This window comes from Myotis nattereri, assembly GCF_964212035.1.
Source record: "Myotis nattereri genome assembly, chromosome: 1".
Classification (NCBI taxonomy): domain Eukaryota; kingdom Metazoa; phylum Chordata; class Mammalia; order Chiroptera; family Vespertilionidae; genus Myotis; species Myotis nattereri.
Genome location: NC_138075.1, coordinates 54,850,527 through 54,874,647, shown reverse-complemented (window position 1 = coordinate 54,874,647; position 24,121 = coordinate 54,850,527). Strand labels below are relative to the sequence as shown.

Sequence of the window (24,121 nt, the reverse complement as noted above, 5' to 3'; positions counted from 1 at the left end):
CTGGCCACTGCACTCCACAGATGGAGTCCTAGAACATTTTTCAGTGAAACAGTACTTTCTGGTTTTAAGATTTTGTGTTTAGTTCTTGCCCTGGGATTCAGAAAGCTCCCCTGAGCTGACTGATTTATTCACGCAACTGTGTTCAGAATCCTAATTCCCCTCACCCCCGTTTTTAAAAATAGGTTGGCTTATCATACCTAAGGAAAGGTTGAGTTAAGCTTTTCAAGGATGCTCCTGAGAAAGAAGTCACCCAAAGGGAAAAAAACAACAGCAGAGGAGAGGAGATGAATGACATGTTTGTCAAAATGTTGATAACTCTGAAACTGGGGGTTCACTGGAGACACACAAGGGGGCTCAATGCAATAATCTTCCTACCTTTGTGTGTGTCTGAAGTTTTCCAACACTTTAAACAAAAAATATAGGTAGTTTATAATGATTTAGGTAGTTTATAATAGTTACTGAAGAAAAAGAACATAAGGGTGAAATTCATAAACAGTGTTTTAGGAGGTAGAAACACAGTATGTGCTATTTGATCAATGAAAACAATCAGAAAGAACAGCACAGTGATAAATATTGAGTCAGAAGTCAGAAGAATAGAAAAAAATATTTGAAAGATAAACTGGTTCTCTAGTAAAAATGTGCTCAAACAATAATCCTGGAAGGTAGCTTTCACTCACCGATGGCAATAAGAAAGGACTTGACTGGACTATATGTCTACAGAGTGTAAAAGTTCATCATCAGATGGGAGTGAGTCCAGGTGGAAATCTTCCTTTAGACAATTCTCACTTTTTTCTTCTTTCTGATGCTACTTTCACTAGAATAACCTGCCCTAAGCAGCTTTATTTTGTGGACTCCCCCTGCTGCGGGGTAGAATGAAAGTCCTCTTGGCTTGTGATGCTGCAGAAAAGTGCTGTAGAACATATAACAGGCCTGAATATTGGCCTCTAGATGACATGGACTAGATTTATGATCTTGACTAAGTCATTCTAACTTTTCTGCGCTTGTTCCTGGTCTCATATGTGGCGAGAACCACTCTCTCAGAGAGCTGTCTGAAATGTGCATAATACATGTTACCTGGTTTAAAGTTTTACAGATACACATAGAGGGTTAAGAGTTTAAAAGCATACAAGCAGGATTTTCTCCAAATTAAAAAATATCACAGTTGGAGTTTTAAGTTCTGGTGGCAGTGAGCATGCACTCATACGTTCTAGTAGAGGGCCATTATGGTCTCTTTTTCCTTCCAAGCCCATTTTCAATAGGTCTATTCTCTTCCGCAGAGTGACAGGCATACACACTTACACTTAAGTGCATTGCCAAGAAATGTAAAAGGCTGGGAAATATGTTAAGGAAACCGTATATTCTATTATAAAGAATATTTAATTTAGTCTTTCTAGGAGTATCTTCACTTATAGAATGTATTCAGTATATTTCAGACTACAGGTATGAAAACCAGGCCCCTCACTTACTGTACCAGTAAATTATTTAAATTATCATCAGGCCTTAAGAATTTGGTAAGTAAATATTACTTTTAAGGCATGTTTTACCCTGAATTTAACTCAAACAATAATCCTGGAATTAACTCAGCTTCAGAACCTATGGAAAGAAGTCACCTTCATTTCCATGGCTAGCAAACATCACTGGGTGACCACTGGGAGTGCCTTTTCTGGAGAAACAAACTGATCTCTGAGAAAGACCTCCAGATGCTGAGTGACAGGTCTCCCGACAAGGAAGCCCACTCGTTGCGAAGCCCCACACAACACAACTACAGGGCCGCCAGGTCACTTCAGTGACTCCTTCTCAAATATGGACAGACAGCAAGGTTCTCTGGACTCCTGGAGAAAAATGTCCAATAACAACAAGAAACTAGCAACAATAACAACAAACTGACCCACAGGAACCAGAGACAATGTAGGACCCATTTCAAAACAAAACAAACCTGAAATAAAATATTCTAAAATAAACGATTGTATTTATTCAATACATTTGTTAAACTCTACTAGCAAATTCTGTCTAGAACAGTCTCCTGCTAGTGTTTCAATTACTTGTTCATTCTATAATACGGGTAGTTAACTGTTTGAACACTCTTAGATGTAATACGTACCAAGCAGACTTTGGCAAACTGTTTTCAATACAGACCAGAACCACTAAATGAAATTCTTATTAACTATGTAATGAATGTTCCAGCATGCTCCCCCAATAGATAGCATTATATTTTAATGTTTCAATGAAGATACCAGCAGTAAAAAATTTATATATATTGTCTTTGTAAAATAAGAATAAAAACATGGAATCATCACAAAAACAATATAAAACTATGGAAATTAAAATAACCAAAATTTTAAAATTAAAGAAGAGCAACTTGAAGGAAATCTTCCAGAAAATAGGATAAGGAGGCCAAGAGACAGAAAACAGGAGAGAATAGGAAATTATCAGATCAATCCAAGAGGCAGAGAGAACAGAGAAATCTCCAAAGAAATAACACCTGATTTTAAAAATAGGCACATGTGTTATCTTGATAAAAATTAAAGCTGGCTTAAAATTATACAGGCAACCACATATCTCAGACCTTAGCTGCTCACCTGTCTGAAGTAAGTCTAGGGATATTATTATATATTACACATTATTGTACTTTGGTTTGTTTATTTCAATGGTTTATGTTGTCTTCCCATCTAAATTATAAACTCATCAGTGCCAGGAATAATATTTGCCACTTACAGCAGGCACATATTCTATTTCTGATAAATACTTGTTAAACTCCTTTGCTTTGAAGATGACTTGAGTTTCCATTAAGCTCTGTGACTCTCTGAGAGGGTTCAGTCTTTCAGTCTTGGTACAAAAGGGAAAGGTCATTCCCAGCTAAAACAGTTACTTGAGACTCCAGGAACGACTCTGAGAACCCAGCTCTTACATCAAGCCTGGCATGAAGTCGTTTTATGAAACAATGGTAAATGTACAGCCAGTCAAATGGCCTTTGTTTAAATACCCCTAAAAGTGTTGGCCCACTCAATCTTCTCTTTAGAAAACTCGGTCTGAACCTCCATCCAGACACATAGTTCTACAGTAGCAGTCAGTGGAATACGTAGGCTATGAATCAGACTCCACTGTGGAAACTAATCCTTGAGTCACGATCATAATATTCCACTGGCACCCACCCCGGGGACAAGGTATTCATTTAAGAGTGCCACTCTTTCGTGCAAAGCATGAAGCATCAAGTAGCTCCCACTCATCATTACAGTCATCACTTAAATATCCTAGTTTGGTTATCTGTTTGTGCAAGGCTGTCTGGCTACCCCCATCTCTCAGGATTCTCCAGTCACCTCGACCCCATCCCAAAGGGTCTCCTGTCTTCATTCATTAATTTTTAAATGTCTGTTGAGTGTCTCGTTTGAGGTAGGCACTGTTCTAGGTCTTGGTGCTATAACAGCGAATAAGACAAAAAGTCCCCGATTTAGGGAATCACATTCTAATAAATCAGAGCCCAGAAAAGATTACCCATTTGCTTAATCCCTTGTCTAGAATTCTTCTCTCATCAATTCTAGAAAATTTACAGTTGCCTGCCTGCTTGCTTGCCTATCTATTTCCATCTTTAACTTTTTTCTAGCTATGTTTCCTTTTTCTCATTTTTTTTTTCAGCTTATGAGGCTCCCTGAAATTAAGCTAAGCCATTTCGTAGCCATAAAGTCTACAAAAACCCAGCCATCAATAAGATTTCTTAAGCTGCTGAATGGAAGAACAGTTCCTAAGATGGTCATATACTGATTTATACTAGAGAAGTAATATATAATTTTAAGAAGCACTAAAGTTATACATAAAGAATTTTTTAACTTTTTCCTTATAGAGCTCTCAAAAGGACAGTTCATAACTCAGCATGTATTATATATGGTGTTTCAATTCATTACATAAACCATATGCAATATTTAAACATTCTTAGAAGTACCTTATCTGGCACTGCTAGAGAAAAGAATATTGAAAAGACTAAAAATGTTCACAAAGAGGAGGATAGATGATGCTTGAATAAGCCGGCATAATGAAGAAAAATATAACATTTCAAATAAACTAGGATAACAGCCATGATGAAATAAGTAGATTTCTTTAAGTAGAACTGCATGCCAATGTTTTTAAGTCCTTAGATGAAACTAAAAGGTAAACCTGGGAAATTTAATAGAATTCTGAAAGAATATATTATTAAGGTTCTTTTATGAGGCAGGTAGGCAACCTTGCTCACGGATTTGTCTTGGTCTGGACAATCATGTATTACATGGTCTCAATCAATAACCACTCTAAATGCCTAAGTGGATTTAAATCTCTTTGCAAATTATTTGGCCTTGACCACAGTATACCTATAGCTCTTCTTAATGTAAAAGCAGGAGAGGGACCCATTGAATACTTCAACTATGAACTGTATTACTGCTCTCATAAATGAACGGTCCTAAACCCTGCTTCTCAAAGTGTGTTTGGGGAAATAGTAGCACTGGTATGACTTGGGAGCTTGTTGGAAATACGGAGCTCTCAGACCCCACCACAGACCTACTGAACCAGAATCTGCATTTAACAACTGACAACTTAACACGCCATTCTCCAACTGCAACCCCTAAAGCACTAGAAGGCAATACCTACCAACAAAAAATTGAGAGAAAAAGAAAAGAAAGAAATTAAGTAGTCCTGTATAATATTATTTTAGCTATATCATAAAATGTTACACTCTCAGCTTCTGTAAGGGAGACTAAAGATACAAATTCTGTTAAAAATATTTCTTTACTTAATGAACAACTGAATTTAAAGACATTGTCTGCTCTACTACCAATATCCTTGATGTAAATTTGTTGCTGCTTAGTAGTATTTTTTTCTGTTAAGTAAGCACAGAATATTTCAGAGTGTTATGGTTTTGTAATACATCTAAGTCAAGAAAAGGCTTGATCTTCCTCCCCCACCCCCCACAACACCCCACACACAGATACCCTCCAGCCTAAACAGAGACATCCTCTTGGTCAAGGTGTTCTTTGTTGTGACTTGCCATGAACTGAGCTACAAGGCACACAGACATGCTCCTGCTTGCCCTTCCAAGTTCTCAGACCTGCTCTAGTTACATCTAAGCCATTTAGTTAAATCTCATTGAAGGTAAAATTGCTTTTCAATAATGGCTCCCGTGTTGAGGGCCTTCCCCAAAAGATGCCACTGAATCGGGATAGATCTGTTCACCTCTTGTTTTTGAAAGGCTTTCTTTTATACATCTCTTATGTGTCTGTCTTCATCTGACCATAGTCTTCCAATCTCACACATGGGCAAACAAAGAATGCTGAATCACACACTTGAGCAATACTTCAGGTATTTCCTGGCTATGTTGACAACATCATTGGTTCACTTTCTCAGCACTCATTTGCTCCGAACTGCTAACCACCCTCCTGACCTCAACACATTGGCTGGCCACACCCAGGGACTCTGCCAAGCCCCTTCTGCCTAAATTGGCTCCTGGTCCTGGCTTCTCCTGATCTACCTTGTTCCACTCTCATGCATAATGTAAGGGGAGAGTGGGCTTACAAGGGTGAGGACTCACAATAGCTAGCACCTGGTAGGCTCCATATCCTAGAGGAAGCCAGTGACATAAAGACAAAGGTGCCTCCTCTCCAAATGGTTTCCAGGAAGAGGCCTTAAACCCTGACTTGTTTTCTACATGGAAGCTCTGTTTTAGCTTTGTCTTATTTTTGGTGGTAGGGAGGAGACTAAGAAAGAGTAGTGCTGCTCCAATGGAGTTGTGACTATTCATAGGTGGCCTCAAGTTTTCACTTCTAATTTCCTTCATTTCATATTGCTGAATCTCCATTTTGGTGTTTACCGTGTACACTCCCTTATTGTATAGTTCTAAGATGAAAGAACAGAGAGATACAGCTTCCCCCCACCCCTCAGAATACAGACTTACAATGTTCTTGTAGTAAGAGAATCTGTGTTATATCCACCTAATACTGTCTTCTATATAGTAGCCACTAAATATCTACCTGGCCTACAGTATCTCATGCCTATTTGGTGACATTTAGCAAGCAACCTTCACTTGCTATTTTGCTTCCTTACCCGTTTCATTCTTATTTCAACCAGGCTTTTCCACTATTTTCCTGAGAATACTCTTGCTAATGTCCCCAAGGACCTCCTTTCTGCCGCATTTGAAGGATACGTAAATTCTGTGGCACTGTATGCTGCCGACCTTGAATTTTTCCTTCCCTTGCCTTCCACACCTTCATGCTTTCCAGGACTCTCTGCCCTCTAGTGGCTCCTTCTTAGTCTCCTCTTTATCTCTTCTTCCACTGTCTCCCCAGAGTTGGTGGTCCCAAAGTTATGATTTATTCCCACCCACCCCCAATCCCTGTCTCACCTTCATGCTTTTCAGTTGCCTATACCCTTAATTCCCAACCTCCATTTCCAGCTCTGATGTCTCCCTGAGCACTGGTCCTGTACCTCCACCTGCCCTATACATAAGCCTCCCAGTACATAAACTTAATCATTGACTTCCTCTTCACTCTCCAATCTGGCCCCTTCTCCTGAATACCCCATCTCAGTTCATGACATCACCATTCACCCAAAAATCTAAGTTAAAAAAATTGATTCATTTATAATCCACAGTGTCATAAAAGTATTACTTAGAAACACAGAAATGAGCACATTACACTTGCAAGTAAAGACTTCCGTTGCCTATTTTCTGTTCGCAGGAGGCTAACACTGCTTTCTCTTCAGCATGAGGGATCACACCCAAGGGGACTCCAAGCCACTTTTAGTTCACCATCTCCTCCCATACCCCTGGACTCCCTATGCTTGAGTCACACTCAACCCTTTGTAGGGCGATTCTTTCACACAGCTGGCCTTGCATGTGCAACTGACTGCTTCTGCCGAGAACAGTGGTTTTCACCTTGTGTGCCACAAGTACTTTTAAGACATGCAATACCTGACCATTTAGTCAGTGGCACGGACCCCCTTTCCCTTAAATTGTCAAATAAAAAAATGATAACAGCCAACACAAAAGTATCCATCTAGTGTGAATGAATCAAAATTATACCTATTTTTTGTCAGGTCAGCAAAAAAATATATTTTATGGTGTGTTGCAGAATATTAGTAATTACTGTACATGTGCCATGCAATGTAAAAGGTTGAAAATTGCTGGCCTAGAGCAATGATTCTCAGCAGGTGTCAATTTTGTCCCTATGAGACACTTGGCAATGACTGGAGACATTTTTTGATTGTCCCAACTGGGGAAGAGGGGTGCTCCTGGCCTCCAGTGGGTAGAGGCCAGAGATGCTGCTACACATCCTATAAAGGCACAGACCAACCCCAAACAACAAAAAGTAACCGCCCTACATGTCAACAGTGCTGAGACTGAGCATCACTGCCCTAGCATATCCTCCTTGATTTCTCTGCCTGGGGAACTCCAACTCACCTACTAGAAGACTCAGCTCAAAGGTCACCTCCTCTGCGAAGCCTTCTTCTACCAACCAGGTCCTCTTCTCCAGACAAACACTGTTGCATCTTTCTCACTTTCTCATACACGCCTCTATTTCAGTACATCGCACATTACACTGAAAATTTTTTTGTTTACCAGTGTCTCTATTACTAGAACGGGAGCTCCTAAAATAGAGACTGCACTTTATTATCTTTTATTCCCAGTGCTTGGGTCAGTGCCTGGTAAATAGTGGGGACTCAAATGTGTGCTAAATGGATGAATTAAAGAAGACACATCTACAGAGAAAGTAAAAGTATTTTTGAAGCAAACAATTCAACTCCTTGACCCACTCTGAAATTAACATTATAGTTTCTCAGTTCTAATAAATATACAAGCATAAATTTCTCACTAAATTTCCAAAACTGGTCATTAACAATGTTGCATCACAGTTTGAGAGTCAATATTTATAAACTATATTGGGTTTTTTAAATTGATTTTTTTTATAGAGAGAGGAAAGAAGAGGGGAGGAAGAGAGTGAAGGCAGGGGAGGGGGGAGGGGGGAGGGAAGAGGGAGAAAGAGAGAAACATTGATACATCGATCAGCTGCCTCCTGCACTTCCCCACCATAGAAGGAGCCCACAACCCAGACATGTGCCCTGACCAGGAATCGAACCAGCAACACTTTGGTGCACAGTACAATACGTTAACGAACTGAGCCATACCAGTCAGAGCAAAACTACATTGGTTTTTATAGGAAAGATTAAGAGTTGTTCAAAATAAATTTAACCAAATGTCTCTAAATATGCTGTTAAAGTTAATAAAATGAAAACCAAGAAAATAATGGAACACTAAAATAAGTATATATTTAATACATTTATTTTAGGAACAACTAAATTATTGAAACTTATAATCTTGAGATTAGTGTTAAAGGCTTTTGAAATCACTGAGACATAGTCTTTTAAAGTCTTACTATACTAAGCTTAAGCAATTTACCTACCCAGGATTAAGTAACAGAAAATGAACAAAAAAGTTTCATAACAAAAAGAAAAAAAGTAAAGCCAAACTTTCTGATAAAAACATGCATATAGTGAAGAATGGAAGAAATATATAACTTTGGGCAAAATGCTAAGGTATTTTAAATAACAAGGTAATGAAAACTCTGAGTATCCTCACACAACATAATATATGAGATTTAGAAAACAACAGATAGAGAAAAATAAAATGACAATGAGTAAACTAACTATTACACAGATTTTAGAAATATGAATAGTAATTTCTATAACTGGATAAAAACTACCTTAGTTCCTTGATTTACTTCTTGATAGACCTGACAAAATATTACATACAATGTTAAAACATCAAATACCTACTTTCAGATCAAAAGCCATTACAAAAGTAATATTGTTTCTCAAAAAGTGCATGCAGTAAACATGTCAGTTATTGGTATAGTCTTTGATAGCAAATAAATAAAATAAACACACTCATGTTCATTCTAAGCTGTAAACACAGAACAGAGCCCTGTCGTAGATGCAGGTAAGTTGTCACTCAATTTAAAAAAGTAGCCATTAATGGGCTGCTGATTATAGAGAGCTAGAAAATGGATCCCATGCTGCTAGAGCCTAACACATAAGAAAAGAATATGTAGTCTGCTAGTGCTTTAGAATCAAGGGTCCCTGACCAAAGCAGTGATTTAATTTCACGGCTGCTCGGTACAGATAGCTGACATTACTAAATGCTACTCTAATATCAACTTGTTAAATGTGAATCCAGACTCAGCATATCAGAACACTAACCCAGACTAACTGGAGTCATGGGAAATATTTTGGGAGCTGTTTATTTATAAATGAGTTACAATATACCACTATAATTAGATTAATATATAATTATTGATAAACATGGGATTATTTCTAAAATCCCATTATTGTTGCCACTGCTATGTTTAGGAAAAACATTAGTACTTTCCTCTTAAAACAAGCCCTTGACTTACCATCAAACATTTAGATCAATTTCGATCTAGTATATGTTGGATTTAGTGGTCACTATATTGTTTATACTTTTATAAAGAGTTGTTTAATAAACACTTAAAAAGAGAACAATTTCAAGCTCTCTGGAAAATTACACACTTTTGAACTATTTTATAATCCAATAATCTACCCAAAAAATAGAATCTGCACAAAGCTAGGCATTTGGCTTTCACAAAAAAAAATATTTGTAAGCTTACTAAGTTAAATAAAGCCAATAAAAGTGCATATTTTTAGCCATGCAAAAGTATTTAGTCAGACTTTATTAAAAACATTAAAAATACTATTTTCAAAAGCATAAACAACAACAAACTATACCACTGCCACAAAATCAACTATTTTAAGGATATTTCTATAAGTATTTCTAGGTTAATTATTCCTTGCAGATTAATTATTTCATAAAAAGTAAAATAAATTTACAAGATACATGTAAATTCAATTAGCAAACTATTAATATATGTTTCTTCATAGTATCACTTCATTGCTTTCTTTTAGGGGGCAAAACAGTTAAGTAGATTTTCATCTCCTAAAAGCTGATTTTTAAACAGTTTTGTAAGCAGAATTAACAATTCTAAAAAATAGATCAGAATATGAAATCTGACATTTTTCATCTTCAGTAAAGTAGTTGCTGATATTAACATCTGAAGCATTGGATAACAATGATTATATTTACCAGATTTCAAAAGAGAAAACAAACTAGCAATTACTGAATATTTTATTTACTTTAAGCTACTTATCCAGAAGTTTTTTTTTAATCGTTCATATAGATATTGAGTGTTATATAAACACAGATAAACTGATAAGTTTCCACTCCTCCTCCCCCCGCAAAAAAAAAAAAAAAAAAAAAAATTGTTTTGTACTGTCATCAAGAATTGCTTTAGTCAGAATATTTTTTTAATTTTCCGGTATTAAAAATGTTTTAATATCCTGGCCAGACCTTCCAAACACAAAAATGTTTTAAATCTATTTAAGATCCAAACACTTAAGATACTTTGGAAAGGCCACATTACATAAAGAAATGTTTTGGTTGAGATTCATTAGAGTAAAATTACTAATAAAATAAAGCAAAATTATCAAAATAACAATTAATAAGGTTACTAGAAAATTATGGGAAATACCTAGCAATTGAAACCAAATTCAAAATTATAAAATTTAAATTTTAATATTGTTGAAAGAGTAAGTTACATTCTAGAAGGCAGTCTTAACTGGTAACTAAAGAAAAATAGGGTGGAAACAAAATTCCTGTGGTTAAGGGTATATACAAATGAAAATGCCATTTATTTTTCCTCTGCTTCAAATATGAACATAATAGTTTTTAACAATGATCTAATAAATTCATATATAAAAAAACAGTTTTCTCCATGTTCATTTATAAGAAGATTTTCACATAGGTTTTTAAAAATATATATTTTAAATATGCATTCTACATTTTACTTTATGTCACAATGATTAAGGAGGGGTGAGTACTAAATAAGCATTTTGAAAACTGGAATAAAAAATGAAGTTAGACATTAAAATATGATGCCACTTGAGGGGAGGGAAAAGTAAATATACCAAGGTAAAGTGTTATTATTTAAAGCTTGTTTTTATGCTACAGAAATGTGTTATGGCCTAAATCACTTTGGAAAGTTTTTCTTTAATGAATATTTTCTACATTGGTAAAATAAATAGAGTGACAAATTATAAGAGGTTCTTTAGATTTACAAATATAAAGTTCATTACTACAAAAATATTTGCTAGCTAAGGACCAGGAAAGTATATAAAACTGTTTAGTTATAATAAATTTTAACCAACTATTTCCTAAACTTATTCTAATATAAATTAACATTTACCGAGACCATAGGAAACTTACCTTACAAGAATGCTTCGAAGATTTAGATAGTTCATTTGTGAAACGTCTGCTGCTGTCACTTGGTAAATTATCAACTTTACCTTCATTTCCAGATGCAAACTTTATGAGTAATTGAGATGGTCCCCCTTTAGAACAACTGTGCTTAAGGCTGGATAAACAGGAAACATTTGGGTAAGTTCCTCCTAATGAAATACTTCTTTGTAAAATAGCATGGTTTTTGTTTATCTGTAAATTTGGTCTTTCCAACTGTCCATTGCTATTTCTTTGGTAATCTACATTTGGGAAGGATGGTAAACATGCGGATGTCCTATCCGTAAGCTTCATATACTCTGGATCAGAATTAAGCTTAGTTTCTGACATCTCTGGTTTACAATCACCATTCGCAGCTTCACAATCTAATGTGGTTGCTTTCTGTTGGGTGAAATGCACTGAGACACACGAATATCCTTCCGATGACTTTTCAAAGACAGTCTGATTTGGACTATTATTTGCAATAACCATTTTCTTTTGTGATGAGCCCTTCCCGTGAAGTGGTCGTATGTCTCTTACTTCTCCGGGAGGACAGATGGTTTTCGATAGCCGAAGCCCATTGACAGCTGTGGAGAGAAATCCCTTAGCACCAGTACCATCTTCACTGTGAGCAATTTCACCAGGAGAAACAATAAACTGGTGTGAGGTTTGATAGGATCCTTTGCTTGGAAGAGTACCCGTACTTGTTGAAGTTGGTGGCGTATTTGAAAGACTCCGAGGAAAAATGACTAAGGATGAACAACGTTTTAGTGGAATTTTCGAGTCTTTGCCCACTGACAATGTCATAATCTCGAGTCCATGCTCCAAGTCATCCTCGACAAAAGGAATTGTGCTTGTACTTCTTGAGAAAATTTCACACGGAGTCATATTCCTATTGGGCACACTTCTATTGGAGGTGTTGTCCGAAGATAAATTTCCACCAAAAGACGTCTCATCCGTTGGCGGAAAAGTGTAACCACTGCTGTCGCTGACGAGACTGTTGGTGTACGAGCCTCCACTTGTGATACTGGTGCATGACCCATAATCACTGCCGTTGCTGTTGTAAGACCCGTTTTCACTGGTCGAAAAGTTACTAAGGCTACCGCTGCAAATGGCAGGACTGCTCAAAAAGCTACCATCATTCACAGCATTCCGTTCATTATCAACCACAGCACTGCTGGAAATGGTATCCTTCATGACACAGGCAAACGGAGCATCCTCCCCATCGGCTAAGGCACTGCTGGACTGAAGACAGCTACCGTACCTGGTTGGCTGCAGTGAAATCTGGAGGCAGCTGCTCTTTTTATTAACATTTTCAGGTGAAGGAGCAGATGATCTCTCCTGAGACTTCACGTTTTCCTTTATGAACGGAGCCAGTGCAGTCTGTCTGGGAGTCAGCTTCATTTGAACAACGTTGGACGTTGAAATCCGCGTGGGTCGTCTGAAGCCCATGTGAGCATCGCTATCCAGATCATCTCCGGAGGTTTCTGACAGAGGAAAAGTATTGCTTCTTCTGGCTGCAAAGTGCAATTGTAAGCTTTGTGCCATTTGTTCTCATTTCCAAACATGTTAAGGGCTGAGAGTCATAACAAAGATCTCTGTCGGTAGGCAGGCTAGAAGCAGCTGCACTGCGTCGAAAGAAAAAATCATTTGTGGTGCCTGAACGGGCTCTCAAGCAGTAGGCTTTACCCTAAGTAAAACATCAGAGACCAGATATCACGGGAAGAAAAAGACGACCCATTCCTGAGACTGACGCTTCCAAAGTGTCTTGAATTGCTTGTAGTCAAAATGCCTTCAGTTACAAAGCACTTGATTTCCAGCGACCTTTCAGCTGAGCTCAGCTGCAGCAAGCACACTGCGTCGCACACTGCCAACCTTGTTTCAATTATACCTTCTCCAATTTGCATGAATGAGTAACACAAGAACAACAATCTTCTAGCATTTCCAGTTGAAACAGTATTTTTTTTTTCACTCCAGCTCTATTAAATGAACATTTAACTACGGGGAATCACAGTGCCTATACTTTCTCCAGCGCAGTCTGACCACTAATATTTTTACCCATAGGGATAGAATTACAGGAAGTTGGTAGGAATGAAACCCCATGTAATTGAGTATCAAATCGAGGATTGAATTTCCAAATAGTAGCCATACTAGGAATCTAGTCAAGTTAGTTAATGTAGAAAGGAATAGAGACTGTTACGTTTTTTAAGATAAGTTCCGACAGTTATGCAATTTGGAAATACCAAAACTGTGGTGTGCATTTAAAATTTAGCATGAGATCAAACAGATAAATATTTTAGCTTCCAAAACACTTCTTATACAAAGTGAAAGCTGAAGGATAGAAATACCAAATTTGCCTAGTAATACTATTGCAAAAATTGAGCATACGGCTGAGAGGGGAAAAAAAAAAAAAAGTTTAAGAGAAGCTGTCACCAAGCATTTCTCCTATAATTTTGGGGCCTATTCCAGCCAAGTAGTACAGTCTTTAAATGATGCCATTTATATTTTGACTATTAAAACTCTGCCAAGAAATAGCATAAGCAAACATTCCATTAAAAATATATGCAGATTAGACAGAAAAACTATGCCCCAATATAGTCTGAGCACACAAGATATTTTATCCCACTGTCTCTGCAATTTATTCACTTAAAGAGAGTGTTTGGGTAAGTAAAGAAGTCTAAAAAGAATGTAGCACATCAAATAAACATATCTCAATGCCAATTCTGTTCTGAAAAACTCTAAGAACTCTTTGCTGGCCCCTACTGGTGCACGGAAACAATCCATGTAGCTGTTTGATATCTATAAAGAAATACACACCATGCTGCATATTTCTTTATATAAACAAAGTACATACTTGTTTACATTTCTGAATACTAGCTCTGCCCCTGCGGTGGAATTACTACTGCTGATAAAGCACTCATAGTAGAGAACAGTAGACTGTTTGTCCTCTTAGGGGTTGTGATTTTGTACATACATTTTTTTCTGCTTTGTATTTATTTAACCTTTACTTTATTTTCAGTTTACTAGGTAATAAAAGTTTAATATTTTAATTTCTGTCCCAAATGTCAAAGACCAAGGCTGGTACCCTATTTGAAAGAAACAAATTTATTTTTAAATAATACTCTAGGGTATATTTAAACCCCTTACCTGAATTTTATAGCTGGAACTCCAGTAATAAATATATACTGGCTCATTCATAGGAAAGTAAAAAGTAAAATAGTTCAGTTGTTTACACCACATGGTACTACACCCAAGTTGTATTTTTCTAAGTAAGGGGTTTTTTTCTCTCTAAGTAAAAGCAAATATGTAAAATATATACTTGCACTTTGTTTAAAAAAGAAAACTCCATAAGACAAATCTGTTCTCAGTCATAATTTTCTAAACAGTTTTTTAAATCAATTAAGACAGGGAAAAATAAAAACATGAAATTAATTAAATTATATTTCTGACCAGAATGAAACAGTACTGTTTTAGAATGTACACAATAAATTATAAATTCAGTAATAAAATTATATTCTTGGTTTTATATAATCTACTGCCTTTATAATTATACAGATTCAGTAAATATTCCCTTACTTTTTATTTATAGAAGGAAAGTTGTAATCTTTTCACTTTGCCTTCAAATGACTTCAGCTTTCCTTCCTGAATTAAGTTAGGAATCTGATAATTCAAAGAATGGATCACTTCTAACAGAGATCTAATCAGTGAGCTCTAACTGCTCATGCCTATGACTTAAAACTTCCAGGTCATAAGCAAAGAAAGCTCCCTAGGTTGTTCATATAAAATAATGAACCTCAGTCAAGTATTTGGCCAGATAAATGTTTTCTCTTTGGTAAGCTTCACTATAAACACCAGTTTCATGTCCCCTAACTAGATTTTAAGCTTCCAGAAGTGTGAGGACCATAACTAAACATTTCTTCTGAGTTCATGCTGGGCACAAAGTAAGCATGAAGTAACTAACACCAGAGAGGTGGCTGGACAGATGGATGAATGGTCACTGCAGTAACTCTGGCTGCCTAATGCTTTGAATATATATACATACACACACACACATACATACATATACACACATACATACACACACATACACACATGCATAATACATACATACACACACATATATATACACACACATGCATACATATACACACACATACATATATACACATACACACACACACACACACACACACTCTCTCTAGCGGCCTGGTGCATGACATTAATGCATGGGTAGGGTCTCTAGGCCTGGCTGGTGATCAGGGCCAATCGGGGCCTTCCTTCATTCTGCACTGCACCCTGGTTGTCAGTGCACATCATTGCAAGCAGTCAAACTCCAGGTTGGTCGAACTCCGAAGGGAACAATTTGCATATTAGCCTTTTATTATATAGGATTTTTTAAGTTGATCCAGCTACTACTCTAAAGAAATAGAAAAAGCACTACAGCCAACATGAAGAAATGATGCTTGAAAATTTTGCAGAGGCCCTGGCCAGTGTGACTCAGTTGGTTGGTTGTCCATCCCATGAACAAGAGATCGCCAGTTGGATTCCCTGTCTGGGCACATGCCCAGTAGGGGGCATGCAGGAGGCAGCCAATCATTGATGTTTCTATCTCTCTCCCCCTCTCCCTTCCTCTCTGAAATCAATAAAAATTGTGTTTGTGCTCTTCAATGTACATTTTCAAAGAGAATTTGCTAGGAAAGAATACATTTTTAATTTAGTTCTGAATGCTACAGGAGAATAAAGATAAAATTACATTTACAGTGGAATAGACCAATTTTTGCTATATAATCAAGCCTGTTACTCCACAAATGGCTATAGTTTGTATGACATCTCAGGTAATCTGTACATTTCAGTTTCCTGCTGGAACTAGCAACAAATCAGAGGATTAGAATGACACATACCACCCTGTTCTAATTATTTCTTGCTCCTTTTTTCTAGTAAAGTGAGCTTGAGAAAAGCTGTGTTTCTAAGGCACAGTGGAGTATGTAGCACAGTAGACACCTTAATAGTATACCTTAGTTAATATAAAAAATATGGTATCAGAGAGGCATTAATGAGTGAGTCCATGAATGTTAAGTAACTCTTTATATTTGAATCATGATGAAAAATTTTCTGAGTGCTTTGATAGCCACTGTCTAATTTTATCATCACAATATATTTATCAGATAGGTAGGCAAATATTGTTATTACCATTTTTTTTAAAACATGAGAAAATATTTTCAGAAGGATTGAATGATTTGTCTAGGGTACAAGCTCATGTGCCAAATCACAGGTAGGACAGCTTGGTTTGGAAATCTGTACTATCCCAATCAATGCGTTCTTTTGTCTTTGTTTTCAGCTTTAAAGATTTAAAAAAATTTCATATATCATGTTTACAACTCCAGAAATATCCCATTGTTAATATTAGAGACCATGCTTTTTTTTTTTTTCTTTAGACACATCATGATTCCCTGTGAAGTACTCTATCCATATTAAACACTCAAGGAATTGCCATACTGAAGTTACTGGCAAAAAGGCCTAGACAATAGGGTGAAAAGCACAAACATGAGCTATCCCTCCTTGTGGACAACGCAAATAACTCACATAAAGAATGTACCCAAGAGCCGAGACCGGTTTGGCTCAGTGGATAGAGCGTCGGCCTGCGGACTGGAGGGTCCCAGGTTCGATTCCGGTCGGGGGCGTGTGCCTGGGTTGCGTGCGGGCACATCCCCAGTAGATGTGCAGGAGGCAGCTGATCGATGTTCCTCTCTCATCGATGTTTCTGACTCTCTATCTCTCTCCCTTCCTCTCTGTAAAAAATCAATAAAATATATTTAAAAAAAAAAAAAAAAAAAAAAAGAATGTACCCAAGAATCAGGGAGAAAATTCACATCAGTGTCAATAACAACAAAAAATAACACAGTAATACCGCAACCCAGCAAGTCAACCCTAAATATGAATTTTAGAGATATGTTTAGGAAAGACAGCAAGAATTTTTATCAATTGGTAATAGCAAAAAAAAAACAAACAAAACTGAAACAACACTAACACTTAAGGTGGATAAAGGCATAAATTCAGATATTATAGGATTATCAGATTAAGGAAAATGTATTATGGATCAATCTGACAAATATAACATTAACCAAAAAGCATGCCATGGAGGAATATAATACAGAGTGATACTGTTTTAATAAATTCAAAAATATGCAAAATGAAATTATGTTTTTTTAGGGATACATATATGCATGATAAAAATATTTAAAGCGAAAAGTGATAAACACAATATTCAAGGTGCTATACTACTTGTGGGGGAAAAAAAGGAGATGCTATTGGGAAGGGACATAGGGGAGTTTGAAGATTTTGGTAATGTTCCAGTTCTTGAGTAATACAGTGCACAGATATTTGTCTTATTATTTAAAATAAAAATTATGTTATATATACTTTTTGTATGTATATTCACAATTAAAAACCTCCAATACTAAATTTCACTTGGTTCTATCTAAAAGAAAAACAGATTTGTAGAGACAGAAGGAAAAAAAAAACAACCATTCGCTATTCTATAGAAAAAGCAAAAATATAAACAAAAAACAAAAAGCTCTGCAATGGCCCTAGCCAGTTTGGCTTAATAGATAGAATGTCAGCCCTCAGACCAAGAAGTCTCGGGTTTGATTTCTGGTCAAGGGCACCTACCTCAGTTGCAGGTTCAACCCCTGGCCCTGGTAGGAGTACATGTGGGAGGCAACCAGTCAGTGTGTCTCTCTCACACTGATGTTTTCTTCTCTCTCTCTCTCTCTCTCTCTCTCTCTCTCTCTCTCTCTCATCTCTCTCCCTCTCCTCTCCTCTCCTCTCCTCTCCCTCCCTTCCACTCTCTCTCTAAAAATCAATTGAAACAAATATCCTTGGGTAAAGATTTTTTTTAAAAAAAAGCTCTGCAACTGACCATATTGATAACCAAATCATCTACATCTGCCACTCAGCCTTAAAATATCAGATTGCCAGTCAGTGATGAAACCCACTTTGGCAGCAAAACAGGACAACTGGATATTACAGGGCTAATTAATAGATTTTGCTTGAAATATCTTCAGTTACTAGTGTAGTTACAATTTATTTAAGGAAAAAACATATTATGTAGTCTAATACTAAAAGCAGATTCTTTAAAAAAAAAAAAATCCAGTGTCTTTGTTACCTAAAAAAATGAATAAAACTGTTGTATTTTTTTGGTGCTTCTGTTTAATCACAGATAAGCTTTGAACACATAACACTGTTCTTATACTTTCATATTCAAATCTTACAGGTTTAATGTGTAAATGTAAGATTTCAGAGTAAGAGGGTTTGCAATAGGGTCCCAAAGAGACAAAATTAGGAAGAGGCAAGAGCTTCAAGATAGTCTTTAGGAAATCAGAAATTGCAACTATCATTTTTTTAAAAATCAGGTTTAACTTTGCCTTTTGCATCTGTAAGAGCTGATGATCTTTTAGAGGACTTAATTTTATTGATGTAAAGAGGATAGCTTTCCTCCGTAGCTGAGTGGGGATAAAAGAGTGGGCAGGATGTTGTAACTGGACACAGGTAACCCCCCCAAAATCCACTGGAGTGAGGGGAGACACAACCCAAGACACTCTGGGTTGTACACTGACCAGGGTACGAGGATGAGAGTGGGAGAAGGCAAGACAAAGAGGCTGGCTTTCCTGTCATCTCCTGTCACCATAGGCTTTGAGGAAGACCTTGTAACCTACTGAGAACTATCAGGAGAGGGACCTGGGAGGAGAATGGAAGGAGAAAAATAAATTGTAGCTACCTCACCACATTGCCCGGATTCTCCATAACCACCCCAAATCATCTCCATATTGTCACAGATTCCCAAACCACTTCTCCTTGCTGCTTGGCTGAAATACACCTTGGCTTCGTATCTCTCACCCACACAATAAACTTACCAATCGATTCTCATCAAATACTTCAAAAAGAAGCCGGTGCTGCTGAGGATGGACCTAAGGAAGAGAAACACAACCTTCCTTTAACGACAAGTGGACATCACCACAGAGGCTGAGAATAAGTGCCTGAAATTGTTGCCATTTCCTAATTCCTGTTCTTTCCAAGATATTTTCAATGATATGAGATACTTAATACAAAGGCAGACCATAACAGCAAAGTGGATTTGGTTGCATATTTATCCAATTTTTCCAAAATAGGATGAAAGGAAGTAAAAATAAAACATTTTAAAAAAGTATTTAAATGTCTGCCTGCACTTAAAAATATAGACTAGATTTAAAACTCTTATTATCAACTTTATTTACTCACTTCATATTTATCAGATTAGAACTACCCAAACTGGGTGTTGCTTTTTGGGAACTAGTATCTGAATCCTTTCAGTACTGACTTGATAAAGGAATTTATTATTTCTACTATAACGAGTACAGCCCGACCAGCATGGCTCAGTGGTTGAGCATCCACCCATGAACCAGGAGGTCACAGTTCGATACCCAGTCAGGGCACATGCCCGGGTTGCAGGCTCGATCCTCGGTGCGGGGCGTGCAGGAGGCAGCCGATCAATGATTTTCTCTCACCATTGATGTTTCTATCTCTCTCTCCTTCTCCCTTCCTCTCTCTGAAATCAATAAAGACATATATAAACAACACAAAACAAAAACAATGAATAATCTAAGAAAATAGGAATCATGTCTACTCTAATGAGGCTCTGCTGTCCTGGTTCAGGCCATAACTAATAGCTTCCTAACAGGTTTTTCCCCACAACTATCCTCTCTTTTCAATCTGTATTTCCTACTAAAACTGGAGTGACTGACCCTAAAAGACAGTTTGGGCCATGTTTCCTGTCCACCTCAGAAGTTATTCCTAACGGCCTAGTGAATAAAATCCAAACCTGAGCACGGAATGATGCTTCTGATCTGAATCCAGTTTGCCTTTCCAGGCCTGTCTCCTACCACTGTCCCCCTGCCCAGCCAAATACACTAGAAACAGGCTATACTCACTGCTTACTGAACGGATGCTGCGAAAGAATTAGGTGCTGATGACCCAAAAGAGAGGTTATGCAAACTACGCCTTGTGAGCCAAACTCAGCCACCTGCTTTTTTTTTTTTTTCTACAGCCCATAAGATAATAATGTTTTTTATATTTTTAAATGGGTACATACGTTTCCACATTATAGCCTCAATGATTGCTTCCTGGCTGGCGACACCTAAAATATTAACTAACTGGCCCTTTAAGAAAAAGTTTGCTGACCCGTCCTAAGACATTCACTGTACGTTATCTATTAATTTCTCTCCTATGTAGCTACAATGGTAGTGGCTAAAACCATCCTTGGAAGATGTGAGAAAGTCACTCAAACCACTTTCTGTGTTCTGTGGGTCACATGAGGATACTGGCTGAGAAAGATGGACTTCAGTTTGGGCAGCCCTGTATCCAAATAGCTGGAATCCCCAAACAACATTATGTACAGAGGAAAGAACATTATTACAGAAATTATTCACACATAAAATTTCAGAGCTGAAGAGAAACGGTTGTCTTTAAACTGAAACGTCTACCAAAGGCCCAACCCAATGAATTTTTAAAACTGTACACACACAGCCTAGCACTATGAAATTTTCAAACACTGGGATAAAGGCAATTATCAGATTTTTCAGAGAGAGGAGGATCACCCCCAAAGGAGCAAGAATCAGACTTTTCAACTACAACACAATGCCCAGTGACGTAAAGGCAACGCCTTCAAGTTTCTCAGGACAAATTATTTTCAGACTCGAGTATGTGAGGGGCCAAACTACTGGCCAAATATAAGTTGGCTATTTACTCATCTATTATGGCTAGAAGTCAGTTGGGGACATGAATGTATGAGCTACTGAGCAATACGGGAATAATGACCAGAAAACAAACAGAAACAGTTAAAAAGTGGTCCCTTCAGAGAAACAGGGAGGAGGATGGGGCACCAAAGTCTGCTGCTTTTCACTGTGAGCCCCTTTACAGAACCTCATTTTTAAGCTATGTGTGAATTCTTTGATGAGGTGTTTTTTTAATAAATGTATTAAAAATAGGATTAAACCTATGGTCACAAAAAATAGTTCAGAGGGTCATATTTATAGGAAAGATGAGAGCAGAAGAAATAAAAATATTGGCCATAGGTCTCCTGAAAAAAGGATAAGTATGTCAGTCTATAAATGCATAAAATAGAAAATAAACCTTGCTAGAGTAACCAAATTTTCAAAGAAGAACAAAAGTATTGATACGTATCAAGTTATTCCATGGTGTGTATAAAAACAAAATGAAGTGCCTGGAAATGTAGCTGGTGGATTCTGGGGAAAACGATGTAGGCATATTTTTTTAAAATAGCCTTATTGAGAATTAATTCAAATATCAGACAAATGGCCCACTGAAAGTGTACAATTCAATGATTTCTAGTATATTCATAGAATGTGTAACCACCATCACAATTCTAACACATTTGCATTATCTCATAAAGAAAGGCAATGCCCATTAGCAGTAACCCCTAATCTCCTCCCAACCTACCCAATTCTCAGGCAACCTCTACTTTCTGTCTCCAGAAGTTTGACTATTTTAGAAATTTAATGTAAGTGGAATCATGCAATATGTGGTATTTTGTAACTGGCTTTTTTCACTTAGCCTAATGTTTCCAAGGTTCACCCATGTTGTAACATGTATCATTACTTCATTCCTCTTTATAGCCGAATAATATTCCATTGTTTGTATGTACCCCTTTCGCTTCTCCACTCATCTGGGTTTTTTTCTACTTTTCTACTATAATGAATAATGATGCTCTGAACATTCATGTACAAGTTTTTGTGTAGACATATATTGTAAGGACATTTTAAAGTAAAAACTGTATAAAAAGTTAAATGAATTAGGTAAATATTTGTATAAGCATAAAGCATTATATAAATAGAAAGAATTTTAGCATTTTTATTATTTTGTGTATTTCTGTTTTGTTTCTCTATACAATTTGTTATTTATAGTCAACAAATATAAAAATAAATTATAGATACATAGTCATGGAAGAAAAACCCAAACAATAAAGAAGATATATCCTATCTAATAAAAGAGAAACATGGTAATTAGCCGTACCTCTGCTACTCTTCCCATTGGCTAATCAGGGCGATATGCAAATTAACTGCCAGCCAAGATGGCGGCCGGCAGCCAGGCAGCTTGAAGCGAACATGAGGCTTGCTTGCTTCAGTGACGGAGGACTCCAACGTTCCCCGCCTGCCGCTGCTGGCCTCTGAGCTTGCAGTTTGAAACATTGTTACAAATATAGAAGCTAAACAAAACCCCAGAAACCTGCTTTCAGCCAGCCGGGATCTCAGAGCTGGAGTTGAAACAGTGTTTTGATTAGAGAACCCAAACAAACCAGATACCTGCTTTCAGCAGGCAAGGCCTCAGAACTGGAGACAAGCCTCAGAGCTAAAGCTGGCCCAGAATAAAAAAGAAAAAAAGAAAAAAGGAGCAGTTGGGAGCTTCAGTCACCCACCAGCCTGAAATCAGCCCTCAGCCCCTCACCCAGACTGGCCAGGCACCCCAGTGGGGACCCCCACACTGAAGGGGGTGTGACCAGCTGCAGACAGCCATCAGCCCCTCACCCAGGCTGGCCAGGCACCCAAGCAGGACTCCCACCCTGATCCAGGACACCCTTCAGGGCAAACCAGCCAGCCCCCACCCATGCACCAGGCCTCTATCCTATATAATAAAAGGGTAATATGCCTCCCAGCACCAGGATCAACGGGGCTGTGAGGCCTCCCGGCACCAGGATCAGCGTGACAGGGGGCAGCGCGCAAACCCCCTGATCGCCCTGCGGCTCTTTGTGTGACAGGGGGTGGGGCCACAACCTCCCTATCCGCCCTGCTCTGTTCCTGACAGGGGAAGGCGCCCCAACCCCCTGATCAGCCCTGCTCTGTGCCTGATGGGGGGAGCTCCCCAACCCCCTGATCGCCCTGTGACTCTGTGTGACAGGGTGCAGCGCCCCAACCCCCCCACCCCACAGGCCCTGCTCTGTGTGTGACGGGGTAGAGCCATAACCTCCCCATCAGCCCAGCCCTGAGTGTGAGAGGGGCGGCGCCCCCACCCCCTGATCGGCCCTGCTCTGTGGGTGATAGAGGGCGGCGCCCCAACCGCCCCCCAAGGGCCCTGCTCTGTGTGTGACGGGGTAGAGCCATAACCTCCCCATCGGCCCTGCCCTGAGTGTGACAGGGTGCGGTGCCCCAACCCCCTGATCCGCCCTGCTCTGTGTGTGACAGGGGGCGGTGCCCCAACTCCCCTATCGGCCCTACTCTGTGAGTGACAGGGGGGAGCTCCTCAACCCCCTATAGGGCCCTGCTCTGTGCGTGACAGGGTACGGAGCCCCAACCCCCCTGATGGGCCCTGCTCTGTGAGTGACAGGGGGCAGCGCCCCAACCCCCTGATTGGGCCTGCTCTGTGTGTGACAGGGGGCGGTGCCCCAACCCCCCAGTCGGCCCTACCCTGAGCATGACTAAGGGTGGCATCGCAACCTCCCAATCCGCCCTACTCTGTGCATGACAGGGGGCAGCGCCCCAACTCCCCAATTGACCCTGCTCTGAGCCCGACCAGGGGCTGCACCTAGGGATTGGACCTGCCCTCTACCACCTGGGAGCAGGCCTAAGCCAGCAGGTCGTTATCTCCCGAGGGGTCCCAGACTGTGAGAGGGCACAGGCCAGGCTGAGGGGCCCTTCCTCCCCCCCGAGTGCACAAATTTTTGTGCACCGGGCCTCTAGTAGTGAATTATAAAACTCTCTCTTATCCTTGTTCCTCCCTCAGAGAAAATACAGTTTCTTTGGTCCTTCCAGAATTTTTTTCCCCTGC

The 24,121-nt window shown here is 38.6% G+C and overlaps 1 protein-coding gene across 2 annotated transcripts in view; it reads right to left on the bottom strand.

Moving 5' to 3' along the window:
- The window catches only part of NEDD4 (NEDD4 E3 ubiquitin protein ligase), a 116,297-nt gene that overhangs the window by 58,294 nt on the left and 33,882 nt on the right, over positions 1 to 24,121 (bottom strand). Inside the window, exon 5 of one of the 2 annotated variants that reach the window (XM_081093161.1) lies at positions 19,219 to 19,272. In XM_081093161.1, coding sequence (XP_080949287.1) covers positions 19,219 to 19,272 — 54 coding nt within the window. Of the gene's footprint in view, positions 1 to 11,296; positions 12,856 to 19,218; positions 19,273 to 24,121 lie in introns of those variants that run through there. The other variant, XM_081093162.1, reaches the window with a different exon arrangement.